Raw genomic sequence first — 25940 nt, 5'->3', positions numbered from 1 at the left:
ATTGGTTTGTAACAGTTTAATTAGGTCCTCTTTGGACTACGATCTTCCTGAAAGAGTTTCATATAACTCACACCTGCGCGTCCCATTTCTAAATTTAGTTGCTTCCCCGTTCAGCACTTTCTTTGATTTATGTGCTCAGGAGCCTCTCCAGCTCCTTGAAAAGCCGACATATACCGTGGGTAGACCTTTCCCCCGAATCCATTCAGTGTTGCCTTCTTCATCTCAACTAAGTGGGAGAAATGTTAGAGAGGGATTTACCTGTGGCATTCATTGGGCTGAATTGTTGGTGATGGATTGGCATACATATGGGTGCATTAAATAGTATTTTTATGGTATTTGTTAAGCACTACTGTACTAAGCGCTGGGGTGCATACAAGATACTCAGGTTGGACACAGTCCCTGTCCCACAGAGTTTACAGTCTTCATTCCTAATTTACAGATGAGGTAATTGAGGCACAGAGAAGTGAAGTGACTTGCCCAAGTTCACGCAGCAGGCCTGAGGAGCGTGTGGCCTAGTGTATGGAACACCGGCCTGGAAGTCAGGAGGACCTGGATTCTAATTTTGGCTCTGCCACTTGGGTGCAGTGTGACCTTGGATAAGTCACTTACCTTCTCTGTGCCTCAGTTGCTTCATCTGTAAAATGGGGATTAAAACCATGAGCTCCACACAGACCATAAACTGTGTCCAACCTGATGAGGTTGTATCTAACCCGGCGCTTAATTCAGTGCTTGGCACATAGTAGGCACTTAACAAGTACCTGAAAAAAAATGGTGGGAAGGCTGGGATTAGAACCTAGGTCCCCTGCTCTTTCTACTAGGCCACGCTCCAGTATCAGTTGTGTCCTTGGGTTATTTGCATCATGGGGTGGTTATAATTTGGTGTATGACTGTACTTAATTTACCATTTCAAGGACAAAGACAAATGAAATACATTTCTTTGGAGCTTAGATATATTTGCATCTGAAAATGGAAGCTAAACCAACGGGAGCAGTTGCGTTTCCCATCCTGGATGAGATTAAAGATGGGGATGAGAGAATAAGAATCGAATCCAAATCAGATTTATTATACCCTACCGGCCGGTGACCACATTGCATAGCCGTGCTATGCCGAGGTAAAATTGGAATGCGGTCCTTAACTTTGCAGATTTAAAGACAGACCTTGAAGATATAATAATAACCATAGTGGCATAAAGAGAAAGGAAGGAATTTGGCCATCACTCTGATGGGTTTTTGGGTGGTTCGATTCACTGACCTGGCAAAAGTGTCTTCCGTGTCTGCCATTTTGAAATCTAGACTGTTTTTACAGGGCAGCAGGGTCCCTAACTCACTAGGAGGAGTTTGCCTTAAGTGGTCGCCCAACTGGAGCGTCACCCTCTATCACCCTCTAGCACTCAGTACAGCGCTCAAGCATTTAGTACAGTGCTCTGAATGCGGTAAGCACTGACTGACTGGACTCCTGGGAATCTCTCTCTGCATGAGAGGCCGGTGATAGAGAAGCAGCAAGGCTCAGTGGAAAGAGCCCCGGCTTGGGAGTCAGAGGTCATGGGTTTGAATCCCGGCTCTGGCACTTGTCAGCTGTATGACTGTGGGCAAGTCACTTCACCTCTCTGGGCCTCAGTTACCTCGTCTGTAAAATGGAGATTAACTGTGAGCCTCACGTGGGGACAACCTGATGACCCTGTATCTACCCCAGCGCTTAGAACAGTGCTCTGCACATAGTAGGCACTTAACAAATACCAACATTATTATAAGAGGACTTTCTGTTGCCCCAAGAGGATCAATTGAATTCCTGGGTGTTTTTGCGTATCTTAAAAGCTATATCATTTGTATTGACTTTGGAGGGCTTGTTCTGATGTTTCTGTTTTCAGTGGTGAAGCAAAAGAAAAATCTAGTGCCTGGTTTCTATGACTCTCAGTATCCTTTTTATAACGAGATGAAGTCCATGATTGATTGATAATTAGGTAGAAAGCATTCTACCTCGGTGGTGCCCAAGGAGTTTTCCCTGAGGGAGGGAAAGACACATGTTCTCTATGTTGCCTGTGCCGCCATCTCATGTTGTAACCGGTGCTGGCCATCTAAAACAAGATGCTAACAAACAGGTGCTGCACAGGTGCACTCTGAGGGCCTTTAATATTCGTCATGGATCATTGACACCAATCAGGGTTGACATGTCTTTGAAGAAGTGGCCTAGGAGAAAGTACACGGGCCTGGGAAACGGAGGATATGGGTTCTAATCCCTGCTCTCCCACTTGTCTGCTGTGCGACCTTGGGCAAATCACTCTACTTCTCTGGGCCTCAGTTCCCCCATCTGTAAAAGGGGAGCCCCTTGGGAGCCATGGAGTGGGTTCAACCTGATTATCTTGTATCTATCCAGCGCTTAGTACAGTACCTGGCACACAGTGAGTGCTGTACAAACACTAGTTTAAAAAGAGAAACGTGTACACGTTCCTTTGGCAAGTAAATTACACCTCCTCCGCACATGACCGCTACGTGCAAATTGGAAAGTGTCTCTCGTTGTTCTTCGAGTCATTATATCTGGCTGGCTACCTACACAAGAAACTCTTCACTAAACTGGTCTTAGAATGAGATTTCTCAGATACCCAATCCCATTCTTTAAACGCTTAGTAATAAATTGATTCATAGTCCTTTTCACATTTGGAACTTGCTGGTGTTGAATTCCTGGGGAAGCTTTTGAAACTGCTTTTTTTTTAGTAGGTGGAGCCTGTGCAGTATGGCTTAGGATACTGCGAAGGGCTAATGGCTTGGAGTGGGTTTTCACAATGGGGTCTTCCATTTGCAATTTTGTGAAGATTCCACAGTGTGGGACACAACCAGAAGAGGAAGGAATGAATTCTCGTGGAGCAGAATGTAGGACATTCTGGCTGGAATCAACCCCTATTATGTGCATAACTTTCCTAAAAACTGTATTTTCTCCCCAAATTATATTTTGAATCGTATTACGGCTTGCTTGACTGCTAAATGACCAGGTTTAGAAAGTGTAGTATTTGGGCCCGGAATGTTATCATTTTTAAGTTGGCGTAAAAGGTCCTTACACGATATGTATTATTATGTACTGAGAATTTGGAGAAACATTTATACAGCTAATATTTTGATTTAATCTTCTTAATCTTGCATTACCTTTGTTTTTGCAGCAATCACACTTTTATCCCCAAACTGCATTTTCACAGGATATCTTACATATTTTTTTCCAGTGACATTTTGAATTTGTTCTTCTTGACATCTTTATGTTTCTCTGCATTTTGCATCCATTTTTTGGAATTCAAATGTAACAGATTTTTACTTTTTGTGTTACATTTTTGTTTTTTTTGGCTAGCGTCTCTCTCTCTTTTTTCCCAAATCTGCTGTTTTTGAATTCTCTTTTTTTCCCTTTATTTTCCCTCCTCACTATGACCCCAGGAGCCAACACAAAGAAAAGCGCAGATGATATAACCAGTAATGATCGTGGTGAAGATGAAGGTATTTTTTGGTTTTTTCAAAGCTCGACCCCCCCGATGCATGACTATGAATTTTTTTTTCTTTTTCATTTCAACTTGCTATTTTTTCCTATATTTGAAAAAAAGTGCACGTTAGTGTGCTTCTTTACTTTCTTCTTCTATGGAGACCACTTCCATTTTTTTCCTCCAAGTTAGCACATAAATGACTGCAGTCTCTTTGTGAGATAAGTGTAAAGGTTATTCCGAAATATGTGTCAAGTGAGAAACTAAATAATATTTACTTCAAAATGCTCTTACATGGGAAGAGAAAATGGAAATTGATAACATGCATGCGTTCTTCCTTGCCCTCCTTCCAAAAAGTATTTTGTAAGTGCACCTTGAATTTTTAAACTCAAGCACTATCTCACATCTTTTTTTCCTCCCTAAAACACTATTTTTCCTTTTTTTTTTTTTTTTGCAAATCCTCCAGTGCTTTCCTTTACAAATAGCCTACTTCTAAAAATATCCCTATTGGTATAGAAAGATGGTAGCAGTTCACAGTAAAGCACACCAAAAAGTGGTAAAATGAGTTATTATTGACAATTTTCTTTAGTAGCATTTTTAACAAACATAGGGTATTCTAAGAATTGGGAAAGGTTGGAAAAGCTAGCTCTATTTCTCCTTTTCACAAGAAAGATGTCTGAAAATATTTTTTCTTCTTGAAACATCCTTTGTTACTAAGGAAAATTTCTTCTTGAAGGTTCTGAAATTGCTTTACTGCCGCTAGCCAGCACTGTTGATATGCAGCCATTTTGAAGGTGGAAGGTCGGTGGACTCCGTACAGAGAAATAGACCATCACCATCTGCCCCTCACGATGAAGAATGGAAGTATCTTTAGGGTAGAAAAATATCAGCCCCGAATTCTCAAGAAAGTTCTACAAGTTAGATGGGAGACTTTTTTTTTCCTTCTCACCACTCACCTCAGTAGTAAAGTACTTGGCAATCAATTTATTTACCTCAAAAAAATGAAGGTTTCAGAGTAACCTTTAGCTCTAGAGGAGAGAGGTAGTTTCAAGGTGATAAAGTAGCCCAGTGTGTTACACCCCCTAGCTGGGTTGACTCCCTCGCAAGCTATTTTTTATCAATTGCTCATTTTGCTGCTCCGGTTGGTTTAGTCTATAAATCAACTCGTGCCTGAACAGAGGAATTGTACCCACCTTGCTTTCATGCCCCGTCTTTTCTTACCATTATTTCTTGACTTGTCCCCGAGTTCATTGGTTTGACATTGACTCACTTCTATACTGCCTGTGTAGAGTAGTTGCCTGATACAGTCAGTTTACTTCTTGACCTCTTTGTCCGGGAGTTCGGAACCATGGTTCCCCTAACCTTATAGAGACCAGTGTTTCAGCTTTTTGTCACCTTTACTATTCTAATTAGCCTCCATAGGGCCTTTCCAGCTCAATAACTTTCTCTGACAAGTTTTTGCACACAGTATTGAAAATGCAACTTCACTGCAGAAGTTTCAGATATTTTGCATTTAATGTCAAAGACGTGCCATTTTTAATTGCTGTGGCATCTGTGGGATTACCAGCTGGGCTCTATTGTACATTCCCAAGCACTTAGTACAGTGTTCTGCCCACGGCGCTCAATAAATACCATTGATTGACTGATGGCTTATGACACCTTCAACATTAAAAAAAGGACCCCTTTGGTATTTTTCATTAAAGGTAAGAGATAACAGTCTGATATTTTTCCTAAAGCAATGTGGAGAAACTATTTTTCATCTTTTTAAAAAAAATTTGGTCAAGTGCAGCAAAATGATTAATGTGCATTCTGAAAATGTCATATTAGTTCAAAGCAGGTGAGAGATTGAAAGCAGCGTGCTGAGAAATTCTTTCCTTCCTTCATCTGGCTTTAATGATAAAAGAAGTTATCAGGAAATTATTTTTACTTCTTCAACTTCTAAACCTCACAATTCCAAAATGGAAACTATTTTATTTCAGTTGTCAATTTGTCACTCACACTCTTTTCTGTACTTTACTGTGAACAACACTCTGTATATATCTATATCTGTGGCATTGATGACTTTTACTGGTGCCCAGCAAACCATTGGCACTGAACAAATAGTAATTTGATGATATTCTTTAGCAGTTGCTGCCATTTTTTATCTTGAATGTAGTGTGCAGTCCTAATTTATTTCCTCCCAACAGGAATAGAATATTCATCACAGTAGATTCATATAAACCATAGAAAACATCACTGATATAAACCTACTGTAATCAGTATAGTGAATATCTTCAGCCTATATCCACGAACACAATGAAAAAACCTCTCCCAGGAGCTGAACTCCGCATAAAATTCTATTTGAAAACTTTCACATGTTCACTTTATCAGGTTGTAGGACAAACATTCAAAAGTGAGAGCATGTTTTAGAACATGTAAGGAAAAAATTCATGAGCGATAGCACGTTTCAGAACACTTAAAGGTGAAAGTAATGCACGTGAGACAAAACTCACTGTAATGCTCTCAGAAAGTCCCATCATTTGTTTTCAGTAATAGCAGATATGTAATTGAATAACTGGAATTCATGCTCATTCTCTAAATTTGATCAAAGGTATTTTGTTCCTGTATCTATTTCAGTAAAGCCCATACTAATTATCAATAATCTCTCAACTTTAACCATTAGAGACCGTTTACAAAAAGTTCTTCTTCCAGTTGCCTCCACAAGTGCATCACTACCGTCTCCTCTAGCATGAGTAGTATGATAACACAAGTGTATTTTTCAATGAGAAAATGTGCTATTTAATCAGGTCCAACTAAATACCTGGAATACTTTGCCCTTGGATCAGTAGATGAAGAATTTTGGGGGATTTCAGTTCCCCCAATTCAAACTTCAAACTTGCCCCGGTGGAAAAAAAAAACAACTCACACATGCAACATTGGGAAACTACATTATAATGAACAATTTGTTTTAATCTGGTTCCAAGCTGGTGATAACTAGTGATTTTTTTTCCCTTATAGTGCTTTTTTAAGTGGTGTTCATTAAGTGTTTATTATGTGCCTGGCACTGTACTAAGCACTGCATTAGATTCAAGGTACAATCCCTGTCACACATAGGGCTTACCCCATTTTGCAGATGAGGTAACTGAGGCACAGAGAAGTTAAGTGACTTGCCCAAAGTCACCCAGCAGATAAGCGACAGAGCCGCAATTAGAACCCAGGTCCCCTGATCCCCGGGCCTCTGCTGTTTCCACTGAGCCCCACTGCTTAGTGGTCACCAACCTCCATGTAAAGAGTGGTTAAAATGTTTCCAATAGGATCTAAAAGATGATATTCTAAACTCTGGAAAACTGACTGCTCTGTTGTAATAAATTCAAGTTTTACAATGGCAGGGGGCTATTTTCTCATGAAACTGGTCCTGTGCAGAAAGTTCTGGTGCATCCTCAATCTTAACAAGCAATAGAAGAAGAAACATACAAAAGAAAAAAAAAAGTATTGACCCTCAGACTAAATTTCCCTGAATAGTACCCTCCCCCCACCTCCAAATGTTTTATGGGTTTCCTACATGAAAGATATTTTTTGTGTCCCGGATTATTTATGTTTATAGATATCACATGGCTCATACGGGAATCTCCCAAAAGCATGAATCACATCATTTGAGTAAATATCAGCAACTGTAATTTGCAAAAAAAAAGCAACCCCAAACTGCCAAGGCAACATCAAGTCCACAATTCAAATATATACCTATATCTCTATTTTTCTTGTCGTCATTTTCTTTACTTGTATTCTTTTTCCAACTCCAGATATCCATGATCAGAACAGTAAGAAACCAGTTATGGTCTACATCCATGGTGGATCTTACATGGAGGGAACTGGCAACATGATTGATGGCAGTATTCTAGCAAGTTATGGAAATGTCATTGTTATAACCCTCAACTACAGGCTGGGCATTTTAGGTAAGTGACTCCTTCTTCATTGCAGAAAATGTCAATCAGAGGTCACAGTAACTCATCCTCTTTTTAATTGCTCAGTAAAATGTTTTCTTTCATCTCGACTACCGACCGTTCACCGTCACTCTGCAGAAATGAGTGAGCTTGCCGAGGTAATGGAGGTAATCGTTTTGAACATCACTGCCCTCATAGTATCTCCCTCCATTCCTGCTGTGTATCTCAGAGCTTTGTCTGGTAGGCACCTTAAAAATAAACCGAGCTTCACATTGCCTTTCTGTTCTTGGCTCAGGGTTGCTATAACCTGTTGTGTCCCTAGAGACAGTGGACGTAGTGGTCAAATAATAAGAGACATCGAGAGAAAATAATGCTCATTTTCCACAGTATGCATATAATCCACTGAATGAAACAGTATGTAAAATAGCGTACTTCATTTCCTGAGTAATTGTACGTTTGGAGGATGAAATCAATTCAGTATTGTGGGCATGGCCACATTGAATGTATGTGTTTTTTTAAAAAAAGCTTTACTGGAATGAATAGGGTATCAAACACATTCAGAGTAATACATATCCTTTATACCGATAATGAAAAGAATCTGGTTTGTTTTTGCTATTTTGCTTAAAGAAAAAAAAAAGGTTTTCTGGTTACCATGCAGCAATTTCCAAGATCAGAGGAGACACACACATTTCAAAGTGAATATGTCAGATATTAATGCCTCGTTCTATTCTAAAAACTTAATTTTATATATATGAATTACTGTGCAAAGCTTAGAACTCTCCACTCTTGTGCAACCCGTTCAGAACAGTGAAAATCCTTTAGAGGTCATAGCCAACCACGTGACTGAGGGAAATTGAGACATTCCTGTTTAGTTTAGAAATGTGAGAAAAGGGATGCCACATTGCCATTTCAGACAGGGATGAGTTATTTAAAATCTCCACTTGGTTTTCTTTCCAAAGCGTGCATGGTGCCAAGAATTTTTTTCCCTTCTTTCTTTCTTTGATTTTTGAAGGAGCCAAACATTTCAGGATATTTTTTTTAATGAATTTTACAGGATAGTTTTTCCTTGACTATTGGTGTTCTTCACAGAGGATTTTGCCAGGTTAAAAGAGTTCTTGTTATTGCCTTGCCCATTCTGTAATTGAAACAGGAACTCAAGTTTCTTTACTACATTTTGTACAAGAAGGATCATTTGAACAAAGACAGAGAAAAAGAACACAAGCTTATAGGGACACTTTGCAAACCTATTCCAAAGAGAGAGCTTTTGGGCCCTCTTTTCTAAGCAAGGAGATAGTTTGTTAAGGAATTGTGGGATTAGTTTGGAACAAAGTCTTCTGATGTACAGTTGAAATAGTGTTATCATTTAGAATGTTGGATGTCAGAAAATTTATTCTCTATCATATCTTGTTTCTGAACAGTCTCGCTGCTTCACAGAAGCTATAGCACTATTAAAAATTTATAAACTTTTAGGAAAAAAATCACCCATCGATCTAGACAGTCCAAATTGAGTATCTCATTAAGACTTTTACTTCTTACTAATCCCAAATCTTAAAAAAAAAAAAGGTACACATGCTAAAGTATAGACTGCTAGAATGTCTTGGGAGCTATGGTTTAACAAATAGGAAATTAAAAGTTTACATTCCATATATCATATTCCTGTATTTGAATAACCTAAAGTATTGTGTTTTTAGGCTTGAATTTGGGGCTCTTGCTTTGTAATTTGGATTAGAGGTTTTCAATCTTCATTTTAAGAAGTGGACTTTAAATTCAAGAAATGACCATTGACTGGACTGTAACAAGATAGTTTCAATTTCTTCCAAATCCAGGAACCGTATCATGACCATATATTTCAATCGTTTGCTATCCAAGTCATCTATGAATTAGGTTTTATAAGATGAAAAATATTAAGTGGAAACGAAAACATGGGATAAATTTGAGTTAGACATGAAATTTTACCTTCTTAATCCTTTCGAGGAAGTTGAACAAAAACAAGAAATTGAGAATGTGAATTCGTTTAAGTTGTCAGGGAAAGAGTTAAGATATTTTATATCTTACATAGAAGGGGTTTGTCTGGTTGTAGTCATCATCATCAACAAAGTCTGTGGCCTTGTGGCAAGAGCAAAGTCCTGGGAGTCAGAGGACCTGGTTCTAATCCCGGCTCCCGCCACTTGTTTGACGTGTGACCTTGAGCAAGTCACTTCACTTCTCTGTCCTTCGGTTACCTCATCTACAAAATGAAGATTCGATACCTATTCTCCCTCTGACTTAGACTGTGAGTCCCATGTGGGACCTGATTATCTTCTGTGTACCCCAGAGCTTAGTACTGTGACTGTCACATAGTGAGCACTTAACAAGTGCCATTTAAAAAACCAAACCAACAAATAAGAACAAGCAAGTGTGCGTGCTGTAAGTAATGTTTCCTTAGACTTTTAATCTTCATCCACATTGGTTTCAGAGGATTCTGCTAGGTCTATTTTCAAAGGTAAAATGCAAGTGTATTTTTGACTTTGGAGTGCGAAGAGCAAGAGAAAGATCAAAATAATAGTAATAGTAATCATAATAATGGTGTTTTTTAAGTACGTATTTGTCAAGCACTGTTCTAAGCACTGGGAAAGATACAAAATAATCAGATCAGGCACAGTCTCTGTTCCATACAGATCTCACAGTCTAAGTAGGAAGGAGAACAGGTATTGAATCCCCATTTTATAGATGAAGTAACTGAGGCCCAGAGAAATGAAATAATAATAATAATAACATTGATATTTGTTAAGCACTTACTATGTGCAGAGCACTGTTCTAAGCGCTGGGGTAGATACAGGATAATCAGGTTGTCCCACGTGAGGCTCACAATCTTAATCACCATTTTCCAGATGAGGTAACTGAGGCATAGAGAAGTGAAGTGACTTGCCCACAATCACAGAGCTGCCAAGTGGCAGAGCCGGGATTTGAACCCATGACCTCTGTCTCCCAAGCCCGGCTCTTTCCACTGAGCCATGCTGCTTCTGCCCAAGGTAACCCAGCAGGCACGTGGGAGAGCCAGGATTAGAACCCAGGTCCTCTGATTCCCAGGGGCTTGCTCTTTCCAGTAGGGCACGCTCCTCCTCAAATGAGGAAATGTTTGCATTTGAAGATGATAGGACCGCTGGTGAGATTTTCTCCAGGCACTCCAGAATAAGCAAAGAGATCAAAGTGTGTGCACAGTGAAGCGTATCCTTGGTTAGATTGACTCGCTTCATTGCCAGAGAGTGCCCGGGGCAGTTTCCAGATTTCCCTCTGAGAGTCCTGATCTTCAGTCAATCAACCAGTGTTATTTACTGAGCACTTAACCGTGTGCGGAGTGTACAGTACGAATCAGTTACAAGAGCACAACCGAGACGATAGACATTCCCTGCCCACAAGGAGCTTCATTCAGGGATTATGTCGGAGAGCAATGTGATTGACACAAGTGTGTTTGGAAAAAGTGATGTGTGACTTACTGTCTTTGCACGCTAGGTAGCCGTGAGTAAGAGCCTTTAACTTCTGATGACCTCTAGCTACTCGTGTAAGCCCATCACTGTTTGCCCAGCTGCCTCTTAACGCAACCGTGCCTTTGCTCTAAGGAGTTCTAGCAACTGAACCAAAGTTATCCGTTCAGTGGAGAAACAGCATGGCCTAGTGGAAAGAGCCCAGGTCTGGAAGCCAGAGGGCTTGCGTTCTAACTCCTGGCTGTGCCATTTTCCTGCTGTGTGATGTTGGGAAAATCACTTCATTCTCTGTACCTCAGTTTGTTCATCTGTAAAATGGGGGCGTGGTGCCTGTTCTTCCTCCCACTTAGGCTGTGAATCCCATTTTGGATTGTGTGAGAACAGATTATGTTCTGTCCACCCCAGTGCTCAGTAGAGTAGTGGAACTAATAAGCATTAAATAAATGCCATTATTATTTGTGCTGTTGTGTCCCAGAGATAAGCTCAAACTTTCCCTTTATTGTGCCATTAGGGCAGTTCTTCTGCCAGAAATCTTCACTTCATCTTGCCAAACAGCTGCATGTCATCTTCCCTGTGTGACTTGTCCAGAGGGAATGTTTTGAAACTAACCATCTCTTAGATTCTTGTGGACTTCCTGTCTTGGGCACTTCATTATTGGATTTCCTTTTTCAGCATTTAAGGTTAACTATTGGACAGTTTGCTCTGTAAAGCTCCTAGAATACCAAGTTTATAATATATCCCAAGGCAATGATGGACATTTTTATTTGGTTTTCTGGTGTGTTTTTTTTAATATATCCAAGAACTGCCTAAATCACTTTCACCAGCTCCATATTTTGGATGAAAATAGTTTATGACTTTAATTTCCTTTTGGGAGGTTAATACATGATCTTAATCTTCCTCAAGCCTATTGTCAGTCCAAAACACTGTGCTGACTATGCCTAGGGTACTCTAATATTTTTCATATCTTAGTAAAAGCTCGCATGCGATTCCAAGCCATCAGCATATGGGAGTTCCAAAATGATTGCCCAGAGGCCTTCTGATGAGATCAGTTGCTATTTTAGTGGGAGAGTGGCCTTCTCTGGCCCATCTTTAATCGCTACAGAATCAAGAGCCTGAATGAGATTAGATCTACTATGTAATGCAAGTCCTGCTCCAAGGATTGCATCACATGCTTTGAGCAGATCAGTGAATACAAGATTGAAGTTGTGGTAATGTTCGTTGCACTTCTCAAAGATCCCAGCCATTGTTTTTCCTATGGTTTAACTCCGCGTTTCCATTCCGAAAATGCCCAGTTGAAAATGTTGCACAGTAACCGACCAGAGTTACCACAGTTATGGTGGCACTTTCCTTTTCCTTTTTCTTAAGGATGAGGACTTTTAACAGATCCTCATGCCTCGCTGGCTGGCAATTTTAGCACCTACATTTTCAGCCTCTCTCGGTCCAGCCATCCTTCCATCCATCCATATCTATTAACCTTTTGATCTTGATCCACAAACCCCAGCCCAGGTTCCAAAATACACCTAAGTGCTCTGGACCGAGAGAAAAAGGCTAGAGACATCTAAGCACGAGGGACCGTTCTCATTCGTAGACTGCTTCAAAAACTCCTTCTGGCCTGGGTGCTTTACCATTCTCTCGTGGCTTTGACTGCAGCAGATACTTCCTCAGAAGTTGGCATAAAGCACATGCTTGCACAGCTCCCCTCTACTTCTCCAGAGCCACGTTCGTACTGGTACCAGGTTTTTCTCAGAATATCACTGGAGCGTTGCCATCATCTGCAGGATTCTCACTCCGCTTTTAGTGCCAATGGGGTAATGGGGAAAGGACTGTGGAGTTTCTTTCCTGATGCTTAGAAGTTCTGGATTTCTTCAGTCTTGACGCTCCAGCCCTGGTCGTATATGGCTTTCATTTTGATCTGTGCGTCTGGAGGCCTTCTGGAGAAATATGAGAACCTACCAGGTATTTGCAACCTATTTATTTTGGTCCATCTTTGATGTTGGGCATTATTTTCATTAAGCCAATCGGGTCGGGGGTACTTTGGCATAGTCTTAATTGCCGGCTACCCAGTATATCAAAAAGGTGGCCATTCACCATTTGTTTGTTCCAGTAAGGCTTCTGAGAAATTTTCATAGACCTCTTCCGGAACTCTTCCACTGGACTGCTGTGATGGCTTGGTTGCTCTTTTGTCCTGTATTGGTCGATCACTAGCGGGTGTATTAGTCAAGTCCGTCCATCCCTTGGTATCTCATGGGGTTCCAGCGATCCGTTCATCTCTCAGGTTTGGTTAGAATTAATACTGCACCCAGTACTAAGCATCGCTTCTTTCTCTTCAGTTTGTGAAAGAGCAGTGCTAGCGAAGCGTCGTGGAATTCATTTTACCCAAAGTGGTTTAACATAATGACCTTTATTTTTCTTTCAAGCTTCCCAAATAATGTCAGAGTGAGAGTATGGAGGAAAAAATGTGTCTAGCAGCAATGTTTAAAATGTGTTAGAAGAATAGTTGGTATTTTTACTGGTTGCTTTGGCTCCTTTGAATTTAGTACATTTTTCAAAGCCATTCAAGACTAACTTTAAGATGTTTTCAGCAGATTTTTATAGGGATGGCTTGCTAAATGGTATGTTTTTGAAAGGAACTGCAGTTTTCATTTCTTAATTTTTAAAGCACCTTGAGAATTAATTCTCGTCTCCTTTGTCCATTCTATTCAGGTAAATGTACTCTGTCTCCTGAAGCAATCCTCTATTTTGAAGTTCACATCTTTCTTCCAATGTATAGCCTAGATTTGAATAGCTCCTACAGCTGATTTGATGCCAACTTTACCACCTTCTAAGCCATCTTAAATTCTACTTCCACCCTAAAGCCGCTGGGATTAAGTGGCAAGACCTTCTGGCTTCCTGACATAGTCAGCAAGTAATTTCCCTTAACAAGAGGGATAGTGTATAAATAAAGAACATATAACTCTAATGATTATGTTTACTCATATCCATTAGAATGCAAGTTCCTTATGAACTGCATACCTAAATTCCTTATTGCCTCCATACATGAATTATCCTAAAATGGGTGCTGTTTGTAAACAGTAAAATCCCAACTCATTTTAAGTTAACAAAGAACTACTCTATAGGTTGGAGTGTTTCACCCAGGAATAGAATTTTGAAATGGAGAGAAAAGGAGATCTTTGACTGCAAATATGCTGGGTTTGAAAAAATATATATGTTTCTGAGCTGTATGGAGCTTTATGTATAAGCCGGGAATATTTTCAGTAGGAAAATAAGTAATAATAATGATGGTATTTGTTAAGTGCTTATTGTGTGCCGGGCACTGTACTGAGCCCTAGGGTGGATACAAGCAAATGAGATGGACACAGTCCCTGTCCCATGTGGGGCTCAGTGCTGGATTCACTGTTTCCATCATCAGATGATTCCCTGACCACAGAGTTCCTTGGGGAAAATGTTGCAGTTTCAGTATCTTCATGAGACACTCATCAATTTCTTGTAGCGTGGTGTCAGGTTTTACAGTTGGAAAGTGGGATTGTGTTCTCAAAGCAGCGTATCTGGTTCCTTTACTCAGTCACCAACGGAGCTGGAATTTTATTTTAATTGCTCTTTTAGAGTCCTCGAACTTCACGGATGGTTGAAGTTGACAGGTGTGGGACAGCTGAATAGGGACAAACTGGCAGTTTTTCCTTTTATTTATTGAAATCCTTTGCTCCGTGCATTGATGCCCTGTTGTACAGATAGATGCTCTTACTTAATTTCAGAAGGTCAGAAAAGATATAGGGGAAAAGGGTCAACTGTGGAGCAATCTATCAATCAATCATATTTATTGAATGCTCATTGTGTGCAGAGCACTGTACTAAGCACTTGGGAGAGTGCAATATAATGGAATTGATAGGCATGTACCCTGCCCACCAGGAGTTTACAGTCTAGAGGATCCTCGTTGTTCCCTAAGATTCCAGCGTCGTACTACGAAAACATGACTACTTCTTTCTTGCTGATGAAAATCATGTTTGAAGACCTGGAGTATCTGCTGAAGGTTCTAATTCCAGCACTGCCACTTGCCTGCTCTGTGAACTGGGGCATGTCTCAATTTCTCTGGGCCTCAGTTTTCTTACCTACAAAATGGGCATTCAGTACTGTTCTCCCTCCTTTTAGACCTGAGCCCCGTGTGGAGACGGGGCGGTGTCCAATGAGATTAGTCTTATGGCTATCTCAGCGCTTAGTAGAGTGCTTGACACATAGTAAGCACTTAGCAAACACACTATCATAAGGTTGTGGCGGTCCCACGAGGGACTAATGGAAAGAGCACTGGCCTGGGAGTCAGAGGACCTGGGTTCTAATCCTAGCTCTGCCAAAGGTCTGCTGGTGACCTTGTGAAAGTCACTTAACTTCTCTCTACCTCAGTTATCTCATCCGGAAAATGGGGATTAAGATTGTGAGCCCCATGTGAGTCAGGGACTGTGTCCAACCTCTTTGTCATATATTTACCCCAGCTCTTAGAACAGTGCTTGGCACATGGAGAAGGAGCGTGGCTCAGTGGAAAGAGCACGGGCTTTGGAGTCAGAGGTCATGGGTTCGAATCCCGGCTCTGCCACTTGTCAGCTGTGTGACTGTGGGCAAGTCACTTCTCTGTGCCTCAGTTACCTTATCTGTAAAATGGGGATGAAGACTGTGAGCTCCACGTGGGACAACCTGATTCCCCTGTGTCTCCCCCAGCGCTTAGAACAGTGCTCTGCACATAGTAAGCGCTTAACAAATGCCAACATTATTATAGTGAGCACCTAACAACTACCACAATTATTATTATTATTATAATTACATGCCCCCAGATATAACAGGAGGAGACTGATACAATCTGAGTCTTTCCACTTCCTGCAACCTTCTTTACCTTCCTTGGAAACGTTAAATAATTTCTACGAATTCTCATTTTCTAGTAGCTGTGGACACATTGATTTTTTCAGCATGAAATGCATCTAGGTCCACGGAAAGTTAAAGTGTAGAGAGAGAGGAAGAGGCGAGTCCCGTAGCAACATGAAGAAAAAAGGAGAAGATGAAGCAACATAGGTTATGAGATGGCCATTAGCCAAGTGTTTCAAAGGGAAGAAACAAAAGACATTGAGAGGTCAAAACAGACTGCTAATGAATAAGGAAAGGTTATATGCAAAATAGGGAAGAAAGGGACTCAAAAACGGAAAGTAATAAGCGGTACAAGATACAGAACAGACAAAATGTAGACTAATTTCAAAAGGAGACTGGACCAACAAGTTAAATCTTTAAAAAGAGTGATATATAAAATTACAATGTGTGAAGGGGTTTTTTTTAGTTCATTCTTTTGCTTCTCAAGACCAGCTCATTAAAAAGATTAGCTAAATGAATGAAGAGAATATTCAGGATAAATGATAATGTTATCTTTTAAAATGTAAATAGGTTGGTGTGAAAGTTAGACATTAAATTTATACATAGCACTTCACTCATTTTAAAAGTACACGTCTCTATTCAAAGAAGAGATTATGGTAAAGAAGTTCACAAGTATTGAAGGAATTTTTTTTTCCAGCAATCATGGTTACTGGAGAGGTGAATGTAAAGGAGATGTCAGTGGGTTCTTCAGCCTTAGGTGGAAGCCTTGTCATACACTGTGATACCCACAACACTTTATGACTTAATAATAATAAATCTGGTTATTGTTAAGTGCTTACTCTGTCCCAGGCACTGTACTAAGTGCTGGAGATAGATACTAGAGAATTGGATTGGCCACAGTCCTGTCCCATATGGGGTTCACAGTCTGAATCCTCATTTTACAAATGAGAAAACTGAGGCAGGGGAGTGAAGTAATTTGCCCAAGGACACACAGCAGACAAATGGCAGATCCGGGGTTAGAACTCAGGTCCTCTGACTCCCACGCATGGGTTTTTTTTTACTAGGGCATGCTGCTTTTCCATAAGATAGCAGCGTGGCTCAGTGGAAAGAGCACAGGCTTTGGAGTCATAGGTCATGTGTTCGAATTTCCGCTCTGCCACTTGTCAGCTGTGTGACTGTGGGCAAGTCACTTAACTTCTCGGTGCCTCAGTTACCTCATCTGTAAAATGGGGATTAAGAGTGTGAGCCCCACGTGGGACAACCTGATTCCCCTGTGTCTACCCCAGCGCTTAGAACAGTGCTCTGCACATAGTAAGCGCTTAACAAATGCCAACATTATTATTATCTAGTTGTCCATTTCTTCTTCAAGCCCATCTAAACCTAGGATCCCTTAGCAACTGCCCGGAACATAGTAAGCACTTAACAAACACCACAACCACCCCCCCCCCCAAAAATAAGGGGAAAAATAGCACCCAGTGTCATGACACATCTGAGGTGGTTCCCTACATCTCCGCTTTTCCCTTGGAAAATGTTGAATCCAGTTCAGAAGTGTAGGAAAGGATGAGCTGTCCAAGGGGGCTAAATGGAGCACTATGCACACACCATCAGTTACATAAAGCAGCACTGCTGTCTGTTGATGACTGCGCTCTTGAGGCACATACACGAGAAAAAATGCAGATAATTGTGAATCACTTGGTAGTTTTGGCACAGCACTACAGGCTGACAATAAACTGGAAGATAAGCGAAGCCTATAAATGAAGCCTAACACAGGGAAGTTCTACACACAAAAAAATTTTTTCACTCATCACAGGGAGAATTACGCTGTCACGTCATTCAGCTGCCTCGTGCATACGCTAACCTTTCGTGAACAGACTAGGGAAAAAATGATAAGAAATCCAGACTAGCTACTGAGATTGCCCTCAAATACTCAGTACAGTGCTCCGCACAGAGTCATTTTTCAACAAACCCTACTTAAAACTCACCTCCTCCAAGAGGCCTTCCCAGACTCAGCTCCCCTTCTCCCTCTACTCCCTCTACCAGCCCCCGCTTCACCTCTGCGCAGCTTAACCCTCTTTTCCCCCCATTTCCCTCTGCTTCTCCCCCTCTCCCTTCCCATCCCCTCAGCACTGTACTCGTCTGCTCAACTGTATATATTTTCATTACCCTATTTATTTTGTTAATGAAATGTACATTGCCTCAATTCTATTTAGTTCCCATTGTTTTTACGAGATGTTCTTCCCCTAGACTCTATTTATTGCCATTGTTCTTGTCTGTCCGTCTCCCCCGATTAGACCGTAAGCCCGTCAAACGGCAGGGACCGTCTCTATTTGTTGCCAACTTGTTCATTCCAAGCGCTTAGTACAGTGCTCTGCACATAGTAAGCGCTCAATAAATACTATTGAATGAATGAATGAACAGATACCATCGAATGCTTGATAGAGTGTGGGCACAAGAGTACATCAAGTATCTCTGCAAAGGAATGTCCCCAAAGCCGTAGAGAAGCAGCCCGGCCTAGTGGAAAGAGCACAGACCTGGGAGTCAGAGGGCCTGAGTTCCAATCCTGACTCTGCTGAATGCTTGCTTTATGACCTTGGGCAAATCACTTAGCTTATTTGTGTCTCAGTTCTCTGGTTCTCTCTCTCACTTAGACTGGTGAGCCCCATGTGGATCAGAGACTGTGTCTAACCAGAGTCACTTCTGTCTACCCTACCGCTTAGAACAGTGTTTGACACATAGTAAGTACTTAACAAATGGCATTTAAAAAAAACAGTAGTGGTGTCCGAACTGTGGCCGTGAGGGCTATATCAATTTCAGAAGGCAGATCCAGCTTCTGGACCATTTTCACATCAGTGAACCATCCTCCTCCGCATCAAATGTCAGGGCCAGTTTATTGACAGCTCTTGGTTGCACCAGCATTGAAACAGTGCTTTCAGAAACACAGTAACAGTAGTAATAATTATAGCATTTAAGAGCTTACTATGTGCCCAGCACTGTACTAAACACTATACAAGCTAATCAGGCTGGACACAGTCCACGTCCCATGGGGGGCTCACAGTCTTAATCCCCATTTTCAGATGCAGTAACTGAGGCCCAGAGCCAGCAAGTGGCAGAACCCCAATTAGAACCCAGGTCCTGCTGATTCCCCGCCCTGTGTTGTATCCGTCAGGCGGCACTGCTTCTCTAGCAATGTCCGGGGCAGTACGTTGGGAAGAATGGTAGATAGCGAGTTAGCCAAGGAGCTGTTCTCTGCTCAACTCAAGCAGGATAAGTGCTGGTGGGGGTTGTAGGCCAAAGTATTTTAAGTAGAGTGAAGTAAATCTGAAACAGTGATAGCAGTCTAGTACAGAGAGAGCACTGTAGCAGATATTGGGGAGCAATGGAGAGAACAGTCGTTGAGTGGAGCGTTCCCCAAGATTGGATCCCAAAGGCCGATCTCAGCTCCTTTTTCTTGAGATCTTTGGATCAATCAATCACATTATTCTTGTTGGGTGCAGAGCCGTACACTAAGCTCTTGGGAGAATCCAGTGTAACAGAGTTGGTAGTCACGTTCTCTTCCCACATTGAGCTTACAGTGTAGAGGGAGGGAGACAGACATTGATATAAATGCATAAATTAGGGCTATGGACAAAAGTACTGAGGGGCTGAAGGAGGGGTGAATAAAGGGAGCCAATCAGGGTGACTCAGAAAGGAGTGGGAGGAGAGGAAATGAGGGCTTAATCAGGCAAGTCCTCTTGGAGGAGATGTGCCTTCAATAAGGCCTTGAAGTTGGGGAGAGTAAGGTCTGTCGAATACGAAGAGGGAGAGCGTTCTAGGCCAGAGGCAGGATGTGGGTGAGAAGCCTGGGGCAAGATAGACGAGATGGAGTTGCAGTGAGTAGATTGACATTAGAAGAGTGAAGTGCACAGGCAGAGGAGAGGAGCGAGATGAAGTAGGAGGGGGCAAAGTGATTTAAAGCCTATGGTAAGGAATTTTTCTGATGTGGAGTTGGACCGGCGACCCCGGAAGGTTCTCGATTATCAGGGAGGATTAGCTGAAGTCCACAGCAGCCTGACTGTAATCACTCTCTCAGAAAGTGGAAGCTGATAAAGCCCTGTGCTCTTTCCAAAGGCTTCCTTGGTATGTGGGAATTTGGGGTATGAAAAAGGAAATCTTCAGGTGCAAAACTGGTAACAAATGGATTCACTTTTACAAGGGAATCATTTTATTTTTCCTCAGGAGTTATCGGTTCCCGTGCAATTCAAAATTCATAGAGAGAATTGAGAAGTTTTTCATCTAGTAGATTCTTAAAAAGGAGTATTTGTAAAAGGGCAGGAAATAGGTTTCTGCTCTTTAAAGGCATTTCAATCATTAGAAGGCTCCAGTGTTTTCAGGGATTCAAATAGAAAAAGAAATTTTTCATAAAGCAGAGTGGATTGAAATGGATGGGGAATGGGAGGCAGGGACCTCAGGTTTCCTGACTCTGCTACTTGCCTGTTGCATAACCTTGAGCAAGTCATTAACATTTTCTGTGCCTCAGTTTCTTTATCATTTAAAGTGGGGATAGAATATCTCTTCTTCTTCCATCTTAGATTGTGAGCCCCATGTGGGATAGGGATTGGTTCCAATCTGATTTTCCTGCCTCTGCCATAGTTCTGCACATAGGTAGTGCATAACAAATACCATCATTTCCGACCATAACTTTCAGGTAATCATCATAAGAGGTATATTCTGAGACCTTATTCTATGCAGAGCACAGTACTAAGCTCTTGGGAGAATACAAAATATTAGAGTTGGTAGACACATTCGGCTGTCTTATATTGAATGAAAGTCAATGCCTTCTTTTATTTTCCAGGAAATCAAACAGGAGATCACAGTGATCACACTAAATTTTTTTGCACTGTGGTTTTTCATTTTTATATTCAACTTCACTTATTCAAGTCATGGGGATGGAGTGGGAATTCAAAGAATCCATCTTGGATGTCCGTTTTTCATGGGGTACATGGTTGTATCATGCCATGACAGCAAGTCAAAGTAAATCTCCAAATATAACCTAAGACTATGTCTAACTGAAAATTTTATTCTGTGGGGCTTTGCAAAATGACCTTTTTGTTGAATTCCTGTTATAATAAATAAGAAATGTGTGCCGAATTAAATATTTCATTTTTTCCACCATCTTCACTTTCCAATAGAATAATCAAAGGGTTTTTGCACCTTCCTACAAACCAACTTCTTGTTATCTTGAAGGTTTTCATTAATTTAAAGCATTGCTGTGTTCTTACTATAGAGAAAAAGGAAGATAATGTGTTCTCTTTAATTACATTGATCGGTACAATATATACTTTGTAACTTATGGGAAGAATTTATGTATTGGGAACCACTAATGCTGCAGTGATAACTTTGTTGTCAAATTACCAACTGATTCTATTAAGAATTTGTCACAATGGATTCTTTTTTAAATACTCTGGCTTCATCTCTGACAATGACATCATAGCATTTAATAGTGGTAAAGGTCAATGGGGGAATAACTGGAAAAATATTGAGTGAATCAGGGCCCTATTTCACGATGGATGTAAGTGGATTCTTCAGCAAATATCTGTAGGTAAAGGTTAGGAGTTGAGCAGAGTCATCAATTTTCATCTTTTCATTTTGCTTCTTAATCGAAAATGATGACTTTCACATAAGGATTGGAATGATGTCTTTTGCAGGCATTTATTATTGCTAAATATCTTACAGTTGCAAAGCTTCGTTTAAACCTGAGATTGATTAAAGACGAGTAAAATAATGAGGGATGTAATGAAATTACATTTGGGAATGGTAAGCAGACTTGGTTCAGAGAAGATAAAGACCAGTCGAAAATTCATTTTTACAGCTTTCTCTCTCTATTGACCAACTTCCACCATCTTCTAACATTTTCCCAACATTTTTTCCCCAAAATGCAATAGATTGAAGAACAAGCATGCCAAAACTATATTTTAATCTTCCTAAAGCTTTTAGAGGACCTGATGAGATTGAGAAAGGCACATGACCTCCCCTGTGGGTAGGATGCGGAGTGTACTGACCTTGATAAGTCCTTAGAAAATGGACATTTCAGTCCAGTGCTTTATTCTGCCATTCTGGCCATTATTTGCACTTAGAAATGTTAGCATTTAGCATTTTAAATGGTAAAACCCCATTAGCGAAAGGTAGCGAACAGATAAAAACAGTGATTGTTGAGGAGCTTATTTTTCTTAATCTTTGGTCAGCAAATGATATTAACAAAACGTAACATGGTTACCCCAGGTCCATCGTCCTTTTCTGGTACAGAATCAACCAGTCAGTCGGTGGTATTTATCGAGTATTTACTGTGTGCCAGAACACTGTACTCAGCACTTGGGTGGGTGTGAAAGAGTAGGTGGAATTGATCCTCATGCTCAAGGTGCTCATTGAATGGCTCAGGATTCTAGGGAATACGTAAGTAATGATTTTCACCCCAGGGCCAATCCCTATCCTTCATAAGTAATAATTATGGTACTAATAATTATGGTACTCAATTTCTCTGTGCCTCAGTTACCTCATTTGTAAAATGGGAATTAAGACTGGGAGCCCCACATGGGAAAGGGACTGTAACCAACCTGATTATCTTGTATCTACCCCAGTGTTTAAAACAGTGCCTGGCACATAGTAAGCACTTAACAAGTGCCATTTTTTTTAAAAAAAAAAAAGGTATTAGTTCTAGGGGCCAAAATACTTTGGGCTTGATCTTGGTGGCCGGGGTAGGAGGAAGGAGGCTGGGAGCGGCGTGTGGTCGATTAAATGGCACTGCCCCATCCTCAGCCCAGGACTGCAAAATGGAGGATCCCTGAAACAGTCTGCCATTTGTCTTCCCCCTTCTCCTACTTTCTGAAAATACTGTTGGGAGGGATTTTTATTTTGTAACCCTTTTCCTAAACTACTTCATTTTGCTTGTCCCTTCTTCCCTTTGTGTGATCCTGTTTTTTTCTCCCCTCCTGTTTTCGCTTCTCTCTGTATTTACTATTCGTTTCCTTAACATTTCTTTTTCTCTAAAGAAAAGCGAGTCAGATATCAACCCCTGCTAACCAGAGAATCTTCTTTCCAGTCCTCTAACCAGCTGCGAACACTTTTGAAAATCATCCCAGTAATAGCAGGATGTTTTTATTGTTTTAATTTAACGTCATTGATGGGATCATTTGGAAACCCGAAAGACAAATTACATGGTCGGTAATTACTGGCTATTCAATGTACTGCTAGGGAATTTTTTTTTAATTGTAAATTCGGTGAGCTCATTGTGGGCAGAGAATATGTCTACCAACTCTGTTGTATGGTGTAATGGATGGAGCACAGGCCTGGGAGTCAGAAGGTCATGAATTCTAATTCCAGCTCTGCCACTTGTCCTCTGTGTGACCTTGGGTAGATCACTTCACTTCTGTGGACCTCAGTTACCTCATCTGGAAAATGGAGGTGAAGATTGTGAGCCAAGGACCATGTCCAACCTGATTTGCTTGTATCCACTCCAGCGCTCAATACAGTGCCTGGCACCTAAGTGTGTGCTTAACAAATACCACAATCATCATTATTATTAATCACTCAATAAGTGCTCAATAAATACCACTGATTGCTTGATTAAACTATCATGAAAACTGATGTCCTCCCTCCTGAAGAGTTGAAATATCTTTTTGGCTGGCTCCAAATTTGTGAAGGTTAAATTAGAAGGAGAAAACATCGTCGTCTTTGATAAAGAATGGGGTGGCTGCTTTTTATGCCCACTTTTGATCTGTTACCTATGGTTCTGATAAGTCTTCAGCTAAATGAGTTACTGGTGCAATTTTCCCCTGAGCTCAGACAAGCCATTGCCCAAGTATGGAATGTTCCGAGTTCTTGTTTTGAAGCCCCGGCCCCTCAAGTAGTAACAAGACTCTAAGGTCATTCTTCTAGCTGTGACCAAAATGGTGCACTTCAAGCATCACTTTTTTTTTTATCCAAAGATCAAATATGTTCCTTCTGAAAGGTTTTACATCTAAAACTGATGGAAGTTTTCTTCTTGCATTAGCTTCTTTCAACAGTGCAGAATCTTTCTTCTTTCAAAACTATCTCTTTCATTTAAATGTGAATGAGTACTGTACTTACTAGACAATAGAGAACTCTTTGTCATCTTTCTATCACAAGTGTGACAATTCTAAAGGTTTCTGTTGAAACTGTAAATAGTCTTACCAACCTTTTGTAAAAAGTAAAGGAAAGGGCCTAAGTACTTTCTGTTTTAACCTTTTGATTGAGGCCCGTATGAAATATTCAGGTGGATTTTCTTGTCACAGTTTCTATCTTTTTCTACTCTACACGAGTCTTAAGTGGGACAGGGATTGCATCTGACCTGAACAGCTTGGCACATAATAAGCATTTAACCAGAAACACCATAGCCTAGTGGATAGAGCATGGGCCTAGGAGTCAGAAGGACTTGGGTTCTAATCACAGCTCTGCCACTTGTCTGCTGTGTGACTTGGGCAGGTCACTTCACTTCCTGGTGCCTCAGTTACCTCATCTGTAAAACTATCCAAAGGACAGTTGATATTCACCCCAACCCCACAGCATTTATGTACAAAGCTTTAAATCATGTGTCATAAATTACTTATTTATATTAATGCCCCATCCCCTCTTCTAGACTATAAACTTGTTATGGGCAGGAGACGTATTTGCTAATTCTGTTGTACTCTCCTAAACACTTAGTACAGTGGTCTGTACTTAGTAAACTCTCAGTAAATTGACTGATTGATTAGCATCCTCTAAAATACCGTGCAAGCACTAGAAGAGCCCCATACTTTATCATCGAATAACCTAATTGGGTGTTGCCATCAACTGTTCGGTAAGCACAGTACCATTCCAGATTCCAGGGTAACAAAATTTCTTGATGGAACTAAGATTAAAAAAATTCAGGGTAGAAAGTATTTGGAGAGATACCTTGTCATCTCAGTTAAATCCTAAAGGCCTCTTTTTGGGGAGATTTAGTTCACCAGCAGGCGGATCCGTGCAATTCAGATTGGTGTTATTCTGAAGACAGCCAGGACCATCCGACAGATTTGGAAGTATCATGAGCATTTTTTTTTTTTTAGCAAAGACCACCTGGCTGATGATAGCAGCCCTCATCTCCCACTGGAAAATTGGCCCCAGCCCAGGAGAAACATTAAGGAATCACAATGAATAGTAACCAAAATGATAAAACTACCTTGCACACATGAAGGGCATTGTTAGTTTCCTTCCAGCTTTAAGAACAGATCACTGATACCTTACAAAATAAGAAAATGTACAGCTTTCAAATGTTTTAAACATAAGAAACATCACTTTTCCAGAGCTGCCCGTGCTGAATGTACATTTCCCGTGTCTGCCGGAATCTCACAGTTATTGGTGTGAATGTGCTAGCTATTGAAATTGAAAAGAAATATTTCTCTAATGGACCCCTTTTTCCATTTTAAACGATTTGCTTTTCTTCTCTCTGCTTCTGTTTATTGGCACATTTTCACTTTTGTGATAGACTTGAAGGTGAAGGCCAGAAATATCCTTTTGCTTTGAAGAGAAAATTGATATTTTAATGGAAAAATCTGCTGGGACAAGCCCTGTGAATGAAACTGTCTGCTTCTTATGCCAGATTATAATTTTTTTTCTTTTTCCTATTTGATAAAATTGCTGTAAAAAAGATAATTATGATACTCAACTGTGCAAACAATTTCTACTCCCCTTGAGTCCATTTGAGTTGACAAAATCTCCGTAAACTCTCAAAGACAGAAAACTCCCCATTATCTACCTTAGTTTCTGGCTCAGGTGAAACAGAATTCCATATCAAGCAATAGTATTTGTTGAGTACATGCACTGTGCTAAGCATTTTGGAGTGTTTAATAGAATTAGTAATAAAAATAGTAGTGTCTGTGGTGTTTGTTCATCTCTTACTATAGGCCAAGCACTGGAACGGATTCAAGATAATTGGGTCAGACAAAGTCCCTGTCCCATATGGGGCTTAAAGAGAATGATGTGTGTAGCCAAGCGAAGTGTGTATTAGGGAGGGAAGAACCTAGAGGAAGGGAGGTCATCAAGGAGGCTGAAGCAGCAGTCAAGATGAGTATGAAAAGTGCTTGGCCTCCAGTGGCAGAAGAAGGAGGAGATCCTGAAAACGTAGGAGAAAGACAGGATTTGAATGTAAACTGGATATGGAAGTTGCAAGAGAGGGAGGAGTCAAGGATAATGCCCAGATCCTTGTTTGCTGATGGTGTCGGGAAAGTTTAGTGGAGG

At 40.7% G+C, this 25940-nt stretch overlaps 1 protein-coding gene across 3 annotated transcripts in view; it reads left to right on the top strand.

The window, feature by feature from the left end:
* NLGN4X (neuroligin 4 X-linked) overlaps window positions 1–25940 on the top strand; it is a 160826-nt gene that overhangs the window by 78420 nt on the left and 56466 nt on the right. For 2 of the 3 annotated variants that reach the window (XM_029079791.2, XM_029079792.2), the window contains exons 4-5: window positions 3417–3476; window positions 7237–7389. In XM_029079791.2, the coding sequence (XP_028935624.1) occupies window positions 3417–3476; window positions 7237–7389 (213 nt within the window). The remainder of the gene's footprint in view (window positions 1–3416; window positions 3477–7236; window positions 7390–25940) is intronic. The other variant, XM_001516322.4, reaches the window with a different exon arrangement.

This window comes from Ornithorhynchus anatinus, chromosome 15 (genome assembly GCF_004115215.2).
Source record: "Ornithorhynchus anatinus isolate Pmale09 chromosome 15, mOrnAna1.pri.v4, whole genome shotgun sequence".
Lineage (NCBI taxonomy): Eukaryota > Metazoa > Chordata > Mammalia > Monotremata > Ornithorhynchidae > Ornithorhynchus > Ornithorhynchus anatinus.
The sequence above is the reverse complement of the archived record's forward strand: the minus strand, read 5'-3'. Positions and strand labels throughout refer to the sequence as shown.